At 41.5% G+C, this 16,245-nt stretch overlaps 1 protein-coding gene across 1 annotated transcript; it reads left to right on the forward strand.

Moving 5' to 3' along the window:
* Positions 1-8,494: 8,494 nt before the first annotated feature.
* On the forward strand, positions 8,495-14,206 carry slc16a6b (solute carrier family 16 member 6b). Its single transcript, XM_085785117.1, has 5 exons — positions 8,495-8,733; positions 9,458-9,601; positions 10,468-10,596; positions 11,813-12,757; positions 13,570-14,206. The coding sequence occupies exons 1-5, from the start codon at positions 8,502-8,504 to the stop codon at positions 13,839-13,841; spliced, it is 1,722 nt and encodes a 573-aa protein (XP_085641243.1). The 5' UTR covers positions 8,495-8,501; the 3' UTR covers positions 13,842-14,206.
* The last annotated feature ends 2,039 nt before the right edge of the window (positions 14,207-16,245 follow it).

Here is a 16,245-nt window from a genome sequence, read left to right on the forward strand (position 1 = left end):
CGACCCCGCAATCATGTGACTGCACGTCAATCAAGATGTGCCAGCTCATATTTTTATATGCTGCATTTTATTTGAACTCAACTTATATTCGGGAAAGTGAAAGTAGAAAACAATTGTTTAAGATTGTATGTAGTGTTTTAATCATAATTTTAAAAAAGAATAATAATTAGTTCTTTTTTTCAATTACTAGACATTTCAGGCGACCCCATTTGAATTCCAGGCGACCCCACATGGGGTCCCAACCCCAAGGTTGAAAAACACTGATGTAAACACAAGATGTGGCACGTGCAATGCACCTGAGCAGTGTGGAGTCTGAAAAGGCCCCCAGGTAAGAATCTGTCATTGTAGCAGTAGCCAGTCTCAAAGGGGCTTGTCATAACATTTGCTATTGTTGACTAGTCATTGCTGCTGAACTTTATCTACTGTTGCATCATTAGGACATTGATTGACAGTGGAGGAGTTGGCTGGGATAGTTTTTTCTCCCGTGAGGAGCATAGCGTATGGTTGATTACATGTATTAAGATTAAAAGTTTTTTTTTAAAGATTAAAGATACTCATAAAGCACAGAGCTAAGCAAATGGACTTTCACCTGGTGAAATAGGACCACACTTGGGAATGTAAGACACAGGGTGGAAGAATTATCTTTTAAACTGTGAGATTCAGCTCTATTATCCTGTGATCAGCTCCATCCAGTGTAAAGTCAACCAGCCTGACACTTTTATGACTAACATGCTCCCATTTATGTCTTGTTTTTTGTTTTGTTTTTTGTTTGTTTTTTGCGATCTATGACGTCTTCAATCACACCAGGGCATAATTTGACCCTGCAAAGAACACGGCGTACATCAGATATCAGTGATAGGTCGTTGTTCTGGATCTTTACAACACTTTACAATTCAGGACATAAACATTACAACCTGCTGTAACCTCACATGCACTTTGAATAGTAAAGGCAGAGGAATGGAGAGGATGGACAAATATCAGAAACCAAAGAGTTCAATTGCAATCACTCCAAGGTCTCAAATGAGTAAGATTAGCAAGACAAATTTCTGACATAAATCCATCAGTAAGAAAATGCGAGTGGATCTAAGTGATGTACACTAAGTATGACTGACTCATGTACACTTATGAGTCAGTCTCTTTAGTGGACACTTCAATCAGAGCAGAGGAACACAGAAGGCATGGGGAATAAGAACCAATTGTATAATCCAAATAAATATCACTGGAATTGTTTTGTTGTTGTTTGCCTTTATTTAGCCAGGTTAGTCCTACTGAGGAATAGAAACAGCAAAAAACAGATTAGACTACAACATTAAAACTTGCTCACAAAACACTTGCACACAGACAAGGTAGATGCAATGATTTCACCAGAACTTTGAATTCATTCAATGTAACAAGGGCTTCAAGTTGAACTTCAGATTGTAATTAATCCCAAACATTAGGCGACAGACACCTAAATGCTTTCTTGCCCAGTCCAGTCCACATTGGGAACTACAAATTGCAGAGTAACTGAAGATTGTGAAGGTTGTGTCTTCCTTGTTTCCTTTTTAAAAGGCAAGACACATAGGAGGGAGTGATACCCAGGTTCTGTAAGTAAACACATATGGATGACTGAGGCCTCGGGCAGTTTGTGTCAGGTGTCAGAATAAAAGTACACAAAGAAGAAGAATAGCAAAGAAAAACAGTTCAAAGAATGATTATGATTGTTAGTAGTTAAGGGTTGTTACTTAACCACTTACAATCATGTTGTCTCACACACTGGACTTTGTCAGACCAGCCTTTGGAACCACCCTGTGTCTCCAGAGGAGAGCACTTCTGTCTGAGGCAGCTGAGAGGCAGGTGAGTCATTTAGAGATACACACAACTAAATACTGTCTGAATCTATCATGGAAATCTGAGAAATGTTGATAATTAAAATCACATTTAATTATTTGGTGCTATGCTTTGAGTTGAGTTTCCTTTTAGGAACAGCAGAATAGTTGAGCTCAGAATGTCTACATCGCCTCATGATGATCAGTTTTACTTTAGATCATCATAATCATTCTGTCACAGTGACAAACTGCTGACAGCTACATGTTATTTCAAAAAGCTGATGACTGGTGGTGATTGATACAATTTAATTGAGGCAGAGACCCCTGGGGTCAGGGGTCAGAGCCCACTGAGGAGACAGAAGGAATAATTACTGTTGTTGTGAACTATACATCTTTGTCAGTCCATTCTCAGCCTCGTGACCACAGAGCTTCATTTTGCCTGTCCTCTTCTGCTGTTTCTCCAAAGCTCTTATACAGTATGAATGCTTGAATAGTAAATAGTAAAATGTCATTCAGTTGTGTTCACCAGCTGCTTCTCATGTGATCGGACAAAAGGAAGAACAATGTTAAGGAAAGCAGGAAATTATCAGGTGGTCTGCCTCCTTCCTCATTCTCCTGCATGCTATTATTGAGTTCACAGAGACACACACACACACACACACACACTTAATCTAACCTCAACCATAGCCATTCATCAGTAAGCTACATGAACACTCACTCATTTACAGGGAATGACTGGAATAAAGATCCGGACACACGTACTATATGTGGAAAAAAACTGGATGTTGGTTTTCCTTCCTTCTTTGTGTCATATTAACCATGAGTCACTTTAAAAAAAGAAAAAGAAAAAAAAAGTATAACACCAAAATAAGACGTCTGTGTTAAATAGAATAGAAAATACTTTATTTTCTACCATTTGTCTACAGAAGTCAGAAGTTATATGTGCAGTCAGAAGTTAGGGCAGAAAATGACATGGGTAAAAATGTAATTAAACGTAAAAACCACAATAATGTCATCCAAACAAAATCACATTAAAAAAGAGACACAATAGAAGCTACATTAAAAAAAATGAACACCAGGTGTTTGATGGAGGTGAGGGCTGAGTTGGGACTAGGACAAAGGACTATATACTTTTTTTTTGTATATTTGATTCTGTGAGTTGTATTTGTTTTGTTTAATTGATTCTTGATGCTTTGGCAACATAGTTCTCATAACATCCATGCCAATAAAGCAAATTTTAATTGAATTGAATTGACTAAAAAGGTGCTGTCATAGTAGGTTGACTAGGGGGCAAAAATAAAAATAAAATGGCAGAGACAGGGTTTAATTTTCATCAAGGCATCACAAGCAGATCATTTCCGTTTTTGTTCAGTGTGTGTGTGTGTGTGTGTGTGTGTGTGTGTGTGTGTGTGTGTGTGTGTGTGTGTGTGTGTGTGTGTGTGTGTGTGTGTGTGTGAGAGAGAGAGAGAGAGAGAGAGAGAGAGAGAGAGAGAGAGAGAGAGAGAGAGAGAGAGAGGTTTTCCGCATTCCCCATTTGAAGCTGCGCGCGTTCATAAGGTTGAGAGTCGCGCGCTCGTGTCTGAATACCGGCTCGAGCCGGCAGGAAGCTGCCACAGCAGGCAGGAACTACAGTAGGCTAACTGACTGAAGACAAGGGAGGCTCGACACACAGCGACCATGATAGAGATGATTTGATAGTCGGAGCAGAACCGAAGGCTCGAGACGTTTCACAGCGTCGACTGTTACTGGATAGACACGGTCCAGACGATGATGACGACGTAGAGACTGGGCTTGTTCTCCAGCTCCAGCAGCCTCTCCTCCGCTCTCCTCCTCTGGCACATCAACTCTCCGGTAAGTGTGAGGTCGGCGGCTCCAGCGGTGGGATGCTTCCTGCCTCCTGCCTCCTGCTTCCTGCCTCTTGCCTCCTGCCTCCGGGGCTGCGGACTCAGAGGCTGTGCCAGGCCGAGGGATGGAGCTCAGGCTCAGCTCTGTGACCAGTTACCGCCACATCAGGAAACTGCGTCACCTATAGACGTGTATGTTGAGTATGTTCAGTGTTTGTCTTGGTGTGTGACTCGACTTACTGTCTGTTTTGTTTTTTAACTTTATTTATCATTAAATAGAATGAACAAGTGAAAAAGGAACAAAAAACAAAGCGACAGACATTCCAAGACATGACAAAGGCACATAAGAAAATTATTTAGATAAATAATATACAATATAAATAATATAAGAAATATAGAAATTACAAAATAAATAAGTGAATAAATTAAATAAATAAACAGGTCTAATAAAATAAATTATAAAAAGGAGATTTTAAAAAAAATATATATATATAGGGCGAGTTAATGTAATTTTAATAAAATTCAATAGCTGATACCAACAGACTGTCTGTGTGTGTCTGTCTGTAAGTACACTGACATCATCCCCTCCTCACTGCACTGCGGACAGCACGAGCACGTGCAAGCTCTGTGGTAGTCAGAAACGACCATCTAAATATCAGGATGTTTGACACAGCCTAAGTGATTATTAATCTCTTGAGTGATCATATGTTACATCATCCCAGCACGTGATGAGTCCTAGGATGAACCTGTGGAGTGACTTGGCTCAAAGTTCTCCTGTTGGCTCCGGGTTCTGATGTGGATTAATGGAACTGAGGAAAAGTGTATTTCTGGCTGGTGATGAGGGGGAATGAGGAAGAAAACATAGTGTCTTCTTAACACTGACCAATCATGGCACTCGACCATCAATAATATTAGACCTCCTGCTATAAATATTGTACAAAAGCGTGTATTATTTTAAACTGGGCCTAGGCCTTGTATAAACGCACCTCCTTAACTAATACCAAGGCCAGTATCAACAATGTCTGTCAATTTCATGATATTACTGTTCAGATTGACAATTTTATAACATAAATGTGGAAACAAAAATATATAATTTATATATAATAGATTCAGTTAGAATGAGAGATACTTTTTCGAGTATTAGGTAGACATACACAGAATCATACACTAAGCACTGTGAGCGGGTTTTATACAATAGCCAGTGTCTATAAGCTCACATTTAAAGGGGATAGTTCAACATTTTGGCAAATTGGCCCGTTTGCTAATTGTCGATGCAAGCTGTTTTTAGATTAGTGGGGCAGAGATGCGAGCAGCTCAGCTAATGCAACTGAGGCAAACAGTACTTTCGCCTTTCCCTCATCAAACTCATCAAATAGCTACACAATCCAACAACTCCAAAACACTCTGGTGGACAAGTTGTGACCTGCACATTCACCACTCTATGAGATAATAATGGAACTTTATGAGACTGAGTTGTTTTAGAGGAAAATTCATGGAAAACCGCTGATGCGCGTTCCTGTCGAGGGTAGTTTTTCAGCAAACAGTCTCTGCATTTGCATCGAAAACAACTCAGTCTCGTAATGTTCCGTTATTATCTCAGCCTGGTGAATGTGCAGGTCACAACTTGTGGGACCGATGTTGTTCTGTCACTTCTCCTTACTGGTACCTCGTGACTGTGACTATACCCGCAGACCTCCGTTAAACTCACCCCCCTAATCTCACTCCACCAATGTGACCTGTGACCTGCCTTGAGCGAGTTTCGAACTCAGGTCTCCCGCACCACGGGCGTCGGGCGACAATGCTAACTGTTTCACCAAGAGGTCAATGACCACATGGCAAGGGGGTAGCACATCTTCAACGTGTGAGTGAGTTTAAAGCAGAAGTAAGGTGAATGTTTGTGTTAAAGCAGAAGTAAGCAATCCGGTCGTTTTGGCTAACTTCTTGTCAGCCGATGGAGTTAGCAGCCCCCGCCCTCGTCATGGATCTATTGGTCCTCGTCCCTACGTCACCACATTCACGCACATCCCTTGGCTGCACACACAGCCCTTCATGCCGTTCTCTCTCCTCATTGGATAAAGGTTGTAGGATACAAGGAAAGTTTTCTCCTCGGCTTACAGCAGAGCAGAGTGACTGACAGACCCGTGTTTCGGACCAAACACTCTATATAAGTGATTGCTGTGGGAAGACATAACTATTTAAGACTTATATTAACACAAACATTCCGCTTACTTCTGCTTTAATATAAGTCTTAAATAGTTATATCTTCCGACAGCAATCACTTACATAGAGTGTTTGGTCTGAAACACGGGTCTGTCAGTCACTCTGCTCTGCTGTAAGCCGAGGAGAAAACTTTCCTTGTATCCTACAACCTTTATCCAATGAGGAGAGAGAACGGCATAAAGGGGCGGTCCTCTCTGTGTGTGCAGCCAAGGGATGCGCGCACATGTGGTGACGTAGGGACGAGGACCAATAGATCCATGACGAGGGCGGGGACTGCTAACTCCATCGGCTGACAAGAAGTTAGCCAAAACGACCGGATCGCTTACTTCTGCTTTAACTTCAGTACCGCTAACCGCCACACTGTCACTTCTCCTTACTGGTACCTCGTGACTGTGACTTTGGAGTTGTTGGATTGTGTATTTGATGAGTTTTATGAGGGAAACCAAGAAAATCCCATTAGCCTCCATAGCATAGCTCTGAGTAGCTTGCGGCTCTGCTCCGCCGTTCTAAAAACAGCTTGCACTGACAAATAAAGGTAACGAACCTACTGCTATGACTATAGGGATTATGACAATGGGCCAGTTTGCCAAAATGTTTAACTATCCCTTTAAAGTAATTCAGTAGAATTACTTTAAAGGGAAGTTGTTGTCACATGTTTTATCAAACTCATCTCCTCTATCTTCATTGTAGAATCTCAGTTTCTCCAGATGTAAAGTGTTTGACAATTCTCCCAACCATAAATTATATGTAGGCACATACTCCACACTCGTATAATCAGCTTTTTTTTTTAATCACCATCCCTAATTGAATTGGTAATTGGTCAATTTCAAATGTATTGACAGAAGAAAGGACACTTTCTTCTGTCTGAGAGATACCTAAACTAAAACTGAATTGGTGCCTCATGTGTTGCACCACAAAGCTGTAGCTCCAGGGTCGTCGTGTGTTTCAGGTTTCCACCACAGTGCTGGTTTCCTGTGTCTCCTGCACGATCAGCCCCTTTTTAACCGAACAAACACATCACAGGGGGGAGTATCTAGTGTCCAAGGTGTCCGAGCTGTGACGTCTGTACAACACTAGACAGAGCTGTCTCCTGCCCAGCGCAGAGACATCAGCCACACCTCCGTCTTGCAGTGACATGGTGAACCCTCTGAAAGCTGTTTCACTACATTTTTATAACAACCTCATTTCAGATTTCATAGAAGAATAATTTTGTCATTTCATCTTTACTTAGAATATTTCTTTAAAAAATATGATTTTTGCCAGAGCTTATACTAAACAACATGTTCTTTAACATGTGGAGAAGATGTTTTGTAGTCCAGGGTGTGTGTGTGTGTGTGTCTGTAGCACCACAACAGCTTGCTTCCATTTATTGCACTAGTTCATGTTGCCATTTCAGTTCTCAACCTATGATCTGCAGGAAATGTGTGGGGGGACGCTGAGGGTTCATCACGTGTAGGACAACCTGGTGTGTTCAGGCTCACACAGACGTATTGTTTTCCATTATCAGCAGCTGGCAGCTTAGGTCAGAGAGGCAGAGTGGTGTTCAGGGTAACCAGGAGATACCTGTGGTAGAAGCTCCTCCTGTGTTGGGCAGACAAGGACCCATCTAAATGGTGGTTCAGAGACTTTTCTCATTTTTCAAAAAGGAATTTCCAGTGAAAGTACTGAATAAAGCCAAACAGGGTCCAGAGTAGGGATGTCACGATTACATGTTTTCACAATTAACTGTGGTAAAACGCCACAATTATTTAATCGTAAAGATTCCTAAATAACGTTACTTTCACAAAAATGTGTGCAAAAATAAAGGTAAATCCACAGATACTGGTCCATTTAACTAACGTAACATAGAATTGGTAGGAATTTAAATGTTAGCTTGTCATTTTTAATTTAAAAAAAGCAAAACAAAACAAAAAATGATTAAAATAAATGCAAACATTTGGTATAGATAACAATTCATGACCTTAGTATTCCAAACATTTCCCCTGGGGATTAAGGATTGGTCCTATATTAATAGATAGGCTTTTAATCTATAAATTAAACTTGTGTATCTTGTTCTTGTATTTTAACTGTTCTTGTATTTTAACTGTGATAATTTTCTGCATTGTATTTTAAATTGTGTTTTTATGTAAGCGTCTTTGTGCACTTGAAAAAGCGCGTTACAAATAAAATTTATTATTATTATTATTATTAGATACCTGAAATATTTTGTGTAAACAATGAGTAATGTAGTTTTGACTATATTTGATTTTACACATTCATAGTGTTGTGAAATTAATTAATGCATAATAATTGTGATAAATGTAGTACCGTGATTATTTTTCTGACAATAATTGTACCAAGAAAATTTATAATCATGACATCCCTAGTCCAGAGTGCTCAGCAAGTGTTTTTTTTTTTTTTTTTTTTGGTTTTTCATAAAACAAGGGTGCTCTTTGGTTAGGGACATGAAGTTACAAAGCAAAAAGGAAAAGGTCCGAGGCACTCCTCTAGTAAAAATATAAAAAGTACAGCTGTCAATCGATTTAAAAAAATTAACTAATTAATCACAAAATGTTCTGTAATTAACTAACCCTAACCCTAATTACAGTGATTACTCTGTGTGTGCCTCCAGGTGGTGTGTGTCGTAGCCATGAGGTCGCCCGGTGCCCAGCAGTGTTTGGGTCCTAAAGTTTACCCGGAGGTTCCTGATGGGGGCTGGGGCTGGGCCGTGGCCCTGGCCTTCTTCATGGTGGAGGTCTGCACCTACGGCACCATCAAGAGCTTGGGGGTCTTCCTCGAGGACCTGATGGATGAGTTTCAGGAGAGCAACAGCCGAGTGTCTTGGGTCATCTCCATCTGTGTCTTCATCTTTACCTTCACTGGTCAGTGGCAGGCTTCACATCCCACTCTTCCTCTGCTCGTGTGATTCTGTACTCCCCTCTGATGACTGCTGCTGTCTGACAGCACTGACTGAGTCATCATGGGGCGAGACACTACAGGCAAAAACACAGTTTTTTCATGCACTGATCGATTTTGATTTTTTAGGGCTGGTGACAGTATTTTTTCAGTGATAAAAAGAGAGATCCAAAATCCCCTCTGTAAAAACTTCTGACTCTTATATGTCAACAAAATAAATAAATAAATGAAAGGGGCTTTATCCATTGTTCAGATTTTGGTTCTGGAAATATGCATATTAGTGCATATTTCATTAGATATTGCCTCATTTACATATTGAAAGTTGACAAAATTTGTAATACAAAAAATATTTGTCTTAATGTTAGTGATAAACTTGGGAAGTTTCATGGTGATATCTGTTAGTTAACATTTTTTTACCCTATTCATCTGTAGTGTCTCACCTTAACTATCACATCCAAAACCACTGTAAATAATGGTCCATCAGTCTGATCAGAAGCCTCTCACTCAGTTCACCAATGGTTCACAACAAACAAGAACTGAAAATAGATATGCCTTTACACTTTGTTTTTCTTTGTATCTCTTCTGTTATCAGAACAGTTGCTGCTCTACTTTCATAATCAATGACAACTTGTTGTGAGTTAAAGTGACTGTAATGAAATAATTGCGCTGTCTTTCACCCCCTGTCCTCAGCTCCTCTGTCCACATTGCTGAGTAACCGCTTCGGCTACCGTCCTGTGGTGATGATTGGAGGCGTCCTCATCAGTCTGGGAACCATCACCTCGGCGTTCACCAACTCCATCAATGAGATGTACATCACCATCGGCATCATCTCAGGTGTCTATCAATCAAATCTATCTATCTATCTATCTATCTATCTATCTATCTATCTATCTATCTATCTATCTATCTATCTATCTATCTATCTATCTATCTATCTATCTATCTATCTATCTATCTATCTATCTATCTATCTATCTATCATTCTATCCATCCATCCATCCATCCATGTCATCTTACAGCCCAGCTGTTCCCTATTGATTTGAGAACGGACCATGATGACCTCCTCATAAGCGCACAGAGGAAAAAAGAATTGAAATGTGTGTTACTGTAATTAGCTTTGGCTCTGATCTAATAAACCCAACACCCAGGTGAACTTGCCAATTTTCACACTTTCTCTGCTGTAACGTCTCTCAGAGCACACAGTGTGCAAACACGGCTTCTGATAAACCAGAAACACCCTCCTTGAGATTTGCTAAAAGTGAAGGCTTACTTGTTCACTGGAAAATGATTCTTCAGTTCTTTAGAGTTTTGTCTTTCGGATGAGAGGCGAAACATCTTCACGTAAGAACTGAAGAAGAAGTCCAAAAGGAAGCAGAGAGAAAAGGAGGCAGACTAAACCAGGATGAAGGAGGTTGGACAGATTTGCATTCTGAGCTCATTTGTTGGTTGAGTTTTGTATCAGAGCATGTTATCCAGTTTTTCTTTCCCTCGGACAGAAAGCAATGCTTGTTCTCCCATGGTGATAATGCAACACAGCTAACTGGATCACCCCCCTCCTCTCTTTTTTTGTCTTTACATGCCCTTTGTCTTCCAGCAGCAGCTGTAACAAGCTGAGTCATCTCAAGCAGCCTGGAGTGGCGTGATCCTACATGCGGACCAGTGGCTGTCATGTGCCCCTCTCTTCTCCTCTTTGTTTACAGGCCTCGGCTACTGCCTCTCCTTCCTCCCCACCATCACCATCTTAGCCCAGTACTTCTCCAGACGCCGAGCCCTCGTCACCTCTGTTGCTTCATCCGGAGAATCCTTCGCTATATTTGCATTTGCTCCAGGTGAGTTGACCTTTACACTATAGAACTATTATCGACTAAATTTTTCATAATTTTTTTATTTTTATGTAGTTTTTCAGTTTGATTTTTTATTTCACTGTAGTTTAGTTCAACAAGTGCTTACAGTTTTTCTCAGTCGCTTCTCGAATCATCCTCGACATTTGCAAAAGAGTAAGTGCATTTCTCAAAACAATTCGTACAAATAGCAAAAACACCATAGATTACCTGCAAAAGCCAGTCTCTTGCTCAGAATCCTTAGTCCTTGTGTCATTGTGTATGGATAAGAAAGTCAAATTGCTCAGTCATGTTGTCACTAGGCTCGTTCGAGAAGAGCCAGGCTTGCGCAGAATTGATCACCAGCGACCAGCCAGTTAGATTTGTGTCCGACTTGATGACGTCATGCAGGCGCCTGCAACCGTAACCTCACAGGATCAAGGCGGCCGCAGTTTCTAGAGCCAGGCACCGCAGTTGATCTCCACCGACTGCAAGCCTCAGGGCATGATGGGAAACGCCTGGCTGTCGGCTGATCAAAGAGCTGTTTGGCTCTCAGTTAGGACTGCACACACTATGTGTTGTCGAAAATCCTAATTTTCTGTGTAATTGTTATATTTAATGCTAGATTATATGAATCACATGTTGTGCAATGAAAGTTTAATTTGTTAACAAACATATTTTGTGTGGTTGATAATAATAATAATAATAATAATAATAATAATAATAATGAAGGTTATTTATTTTACACTCATCAAAACGAGCAATAAGTGATAATGGTGGCATCATTAAACAAATAAAAAGTCATGGTTGACATATTTAGACCACAATGAAAATTAGCCTAGTTATCATTTTAGAAAAATCAACTTTGTATGACCTCAAAAATGTGAACCTAAAAAGTATGGTACAAATAAAGGTACAAAGTATAAAAGGTACAAAGTTTGTATTCCTCTTTTGTACGTTTTTGAGATTAAACAGTACACAGTGGAATTTATGTGAAAAGTGTCCATTATTCTCTGGCTACAGTATCATGGTAACTGCTTAAAAAAATGAATGAATGAATGAGGTCTGTTACAGGAATCCATCTTCATAACTTCAACAGCAGATTTCAAACACTGTTAGTGATATTAGTCCTGTAGTGTAGTAATATGTTGACTGTTCTTTTCCTGTTACTATTACAAAGTTTTTTTTAAATCATTGATAAAAATTATCATTCATCTCTCCACAGCCTTCACTACGCTGAAACAGCACATTGGCTGGAGATACTGTCTGGTTGTCCTCGGCACCATCCAGGCTTCTGTGATTGGCTGTGGGCTTCTTCTTCGTCCAATCGTTATTGAGCCAGAACTGGTAAAGGAGGACGATGCATTGGACAAAGACTCTCTCTCTCTGAAGCAGCTGCAGTCTGTTTACGAGCTGGAGAATGAACAAACCAGAACCTCCCTCAGTTCTGGGGCCTCCCGAGGTTCAGAGGACTCAGGTGTCACTTCCCTGTCAGGCTCAAATGTAGACCTTAGGACTGCAGGAGCAGAAAGCAAAGCTCTGATGGAGTGTGAGGCGCAGGGCAAAGAGGAGCCAGAGCCAGCACTATCCACACGCTCCTCCCCAGGGAAAGAGAAGGATGAGAAGGAAGAGCTAGAGCTGGCAGAGGCGGAGGTAGAGGAAGAGGCCGGTCCTCTCAAGCCCTTACGCCCTAAACTCCTGGACTTCTCTGTGCTCAGAGACTCAGCCTTCGTCTGGTACTCCCTCTTTGGCCTGTTTGCCACATTGGGCTTCTTCGCTCCACAGCTCTACATCATCGAACTGAGCAAGAGCCGGGGCGTGGAGCCCGGCATGGCCTCCTACATGCTCTCTGTGATGGCCGTGGCTGAGATCTTCGGTCGCCTGTCCATCGGAGTGGTGCTGAACAAAGTCTCCTGCAGGAAGATTCTGGTGTTGTTGGGGTGTGTGGTTTTACTGTGCCTGGTTCTGGTGGTCTTCACCTTTGTCACAGAGTTCTGGGGCCTGGTGGTCTGCTGCGCCCTCTACGGCTTCTTCATGGGGACGGTGGGCTCCACACACATCCCCATGCTGGCAGAGGAGGACGTGGTGGGCATCCAGAAGATGGCCTCCTCTGTGGGAGTGTACGTGTGTATCCAGAGCTTTGCTGGGTTGGCTGGACCCCCCCTGGGAGGTAAAAGATTCCTTTTCTTTTCTTTCTTTTTTTTTTACTTTTTTTGTTGGCCAAAAGCATTAATCCATAGGCAGCTGCTGAAATGGTTAAAATATATACTTCTCTTTTCAATATGACAATTTCCTTTGAGAGATACCTGTATGCAGTGTTGGGGAGACTTCAACTCCATGTAGTTGAACTACATAGCCTGACTACAATTTGCTGTAACCTGCTGGTAGTTAAACTAGATTCATATTTTGTGCTGCGTCAAGTATTTCAACTACTGTTTGGGTCATTTTTTGTAGTTTAACTACTCAATTTACAAACTACTATTTTGGCCAATAACATGAAATATTTTTTATTAAAAAATACCTCATTGTAAAGCACTTTGTGTTGCATTTTTATATGAAAGGTGCTATATGAATAAATAAAGTTTGAAGTATAGATTACCCAAATGTTGACCAAAAATGTCAACTTTATTTCTTAAAAAAAAATAAAACTGAGTGTAGAGGCATATTTCTGCATGTGAATTTATTGTAGACTATTATATTTTGTTTCATAAACACCATGTTGATTTATTTAACATTGAGTTAAATGAGTAGAAGTAGTTGCTAAAGCTACTCTTTTTAGCTGTACTAGGGTTAGAAATGTAGTTTGTTCAAACTACTGCCAGGCTCAACTACATGGAGTTTTACAAGCTACGCTGGCAAAGGAGCTTCCCCAACACTGCTTGCATGAAAAATCACACTATACTGTGTGTGTGTGTTTTTCCAGCTTGTGGTGTGTGATGCGTAACGTGGTGCATTGACAGTTGTCTCATGTCTCTTCACCAGGTGTGCTGGTGGATGCCACACAGAACTACGGTGCTGCCTTCTACTCGTGTGCAGTGGGCATGGGGCTCAGTGCCGTCTGCCTGGCTCTGGTCTGCCTGCCTAAGTCCAGCGTGTGCCAGAGACAGAGCAAAAACAAAGAGAAAGGCAAGAGCCCAGAGAAAGAGGGGAGACCGTGTCAGGACAGCGACCCAACAGACTTCTTGGAGGTGGATCTGGTCCCAGAGGACAGTCCTGTGAGACAGGCTGTGAATCAGGGCGCCTCTGTACTATGAACAAGACGTCATCTCATCAATGAGGACAAGAATATCAACAAAACAAATACGTACACAATACTTAGAGTACAAGTCCAGATGCACAGCGAGAGGTTGCAGTGTCATAGCTGGCTTTGGCTCTGAATCTCAGGTGTCACTTTCTCACTTTCTGACAAGCTTGAAGCTCTCTCCTTCCAGGGAGGACGCTGTCTCTCCTGTCTCCCATGAGACCAAAGAGACATCATGCTGGACACATGGGTGTCTGTCAGCTCTTTTACAACATAACTCAAATTAAATGTTCTGTTCCTGCTGTTTTGTTTAGGAAGAGGTTTCACACTCCTTTGTGTCACTACTTTGTTTTCAGTTTGAGTCAGGGGACTGTTACCTCAGGAAAAAGGCACTGTTGTCATGGATACTGAGGCATCGTGAGCATCCCTCAGATTAAAGGGATAGTTCACCCTAGAATGATATTTCGCTCATTATCTACTCACCCTCATGTTGACTAAGGGCTGGGAGAAGTTTCAGATTCCTCCGTGGCTTCTCTGAGTTACAGGGGGTCTCGGCATAGCAGTGCATGTCCATATAACGGTTGCAAAGGGACACCGGAGCTCTTCGTAAAAAAACACACACAAAAAAACATCCAAATACCTCCATGATGCTCGTATGTAATGTCCGTCTTGTGCTGAAGCCCCAAATTGCGTAATTGTCCCGAAAAAAATTAAATAAGTCTATATTTTAAGCTTGTTTGTAGCGGAAGCTTCTCGAAGCTCCTCTTCCTGGTCCGTCCAAATCTCGCGTGATTCGCAGTAACTGCACTGACGCATGCTGACGCCGGCGCAAATCACGCGAGATTTGGACGGACCAGGAAGAGGAGCTTCGAGAAGCTTCCGCTACAAACAAGCTTAAAATATAGACTTATTTAATTTTTTTCGGGACAATTACGCAATTTGGGGCTTCAGCACAAGACGGACATTACATACGAGCATCATGGAGGTATTTGGATGTTTTTTTGTGTGTGTTTTTTTACGAAGAGCTCCGGTGTCCCTTTGCAACCATTATATGGACATGCACTGCTATGCCGAGACCCCCTGTAACTCAGAGAAGCCACGGAGGAATCTGAAACTTCTCCCAGCCCTTAGTCAACATGAGGGTGAGTAGATAATGAGCGAAATATCATTCTAGGGTGAACTATCCCTTTAAAGTCATGATATGTATAAGAGGCCTCTGTCCTATCATGGTTGTAGATTGCTGCTCATGACTGTGTAACTGTCTGACTCTCTGAACAGCTGCATGTAGCTGTCTCACCCCTGCTGGACGCACATGACCTCACTTCTCCAGTCTCAGCCCTCATGGCTTTGACATGTTAAAGGGGAATTGCCGTTTTTTTACAATCTGGACCTTATTTCTAGCATAAAATACGATCATTTACTCCCCCAGATAACTTTGGTGTCATTACAAGTCGTTCCGATGAAATTAGCTCCAGCTGAGAGCCGCGTATATCCATATGATGTGAGTCTACAGGGCAGCGGAATGCAGCCTCTAAATAACACATTATCTGCTGTGAAACTCGTTCATTTCACCAATATTTTGTTATGATACGCTAGTGCTATTCCCCTCTGAGTCCGGGGTTAGCTGTTATCAACATCCGGGGTCTGTAGGTTGACCTACTGACCTCTGACCTGGATGATGTCATCTCTGAGCGCTGCCCGGCTCATTCTGATAGTAATCATTCTGCTTTGGCATTCCGGTCCATTTTTAGCTCAACTAGCCAGAGCTTTAGTAAGTCCAGGGGCGTCATTTATCAAAGAGGGTGTAAAACTGCTACTAAATATTTGCGTACGGCGAAAAGACGAAAATGGCGTACACCCTAAATATTTACACCTTTTTCAGATCAATCAAACTGTGCGTACGCACAACTCTCCGCAATAGATCACACAGGACTCAAGAATGGTGCACACGTGAACACACCTCTTACTCCGCCCCCGGAACGCCTATATACAACTATATATGGTCAGCACGTGCATATTTAATTAGCCATGTGCTCTCTGTGGTGCAGCAACAAGTGACAACAAAGTGACAACGGAGACAACGGGCGGAGGACGGGGGAAAGAAGCGGAACTTCTCCGCTTCTCCGAAAGCAGATACACGGGCAATAAATCAGTCAGAAAAATGATCTTGCATTTTAATAAGCTACAATAAAAACAAAAACCTCCCAAATCTCAACAAAAGGGAGCAGAAAGAAGAAGAATCTTATGTAATCTGCCCCTTTATCCCAGAAAATCTTTTTTTTTTTTTTTTTTACACCTAGATGTTAAAGCAGATATCAGTGGAATGTTTTTGTTAATATAAGTCCTAAATAGTCCTATTTTCCGTCAGCAATCACTTACATGAAGTATTTCAGCCTAAACACGAGTCTCTCCGTCAC

This window comes from Trachurus japonicus, chromosome 8 (assembly GCF_045865225.1).
Source record: "Trachurus japonicus isolate A0001 chromosome 8, Traja_1.0".
In the NCBI taxonomy this organism is placed as follows: domain Eukaryota; kingdom Metazoa; phylum Chordata; class Actinopteri; order Carangiformes; family Carangidae; genus Trachurus; species Trachurus japonicus.

Excerpts from the sequence above, each read along its gene's own strand:
- slc16a6b (XM_085785117.1), top strand. The coding sequence starts at position 8,502 with ATGAGGTCGCCCGGTGCCCAGCAGTGTTTGGGTCCTAAAGTTTACCCG. Across the intron at positions 9,602-10,467 it reads CACCATCGGCATCATCTCAG|GCCTCGGCTACTGCCTCTCC; the intron begins GTGTCTATCAAT and ends CTTTGTTTACAG. Across the intron at positions 10,597-11,812 it reads TATATTTGCATTTGCTCCAG|CCTTCACTACGCTGAAACAG; the intron begins GTGAGTTGACCT and ends ATCTCTCCACAG.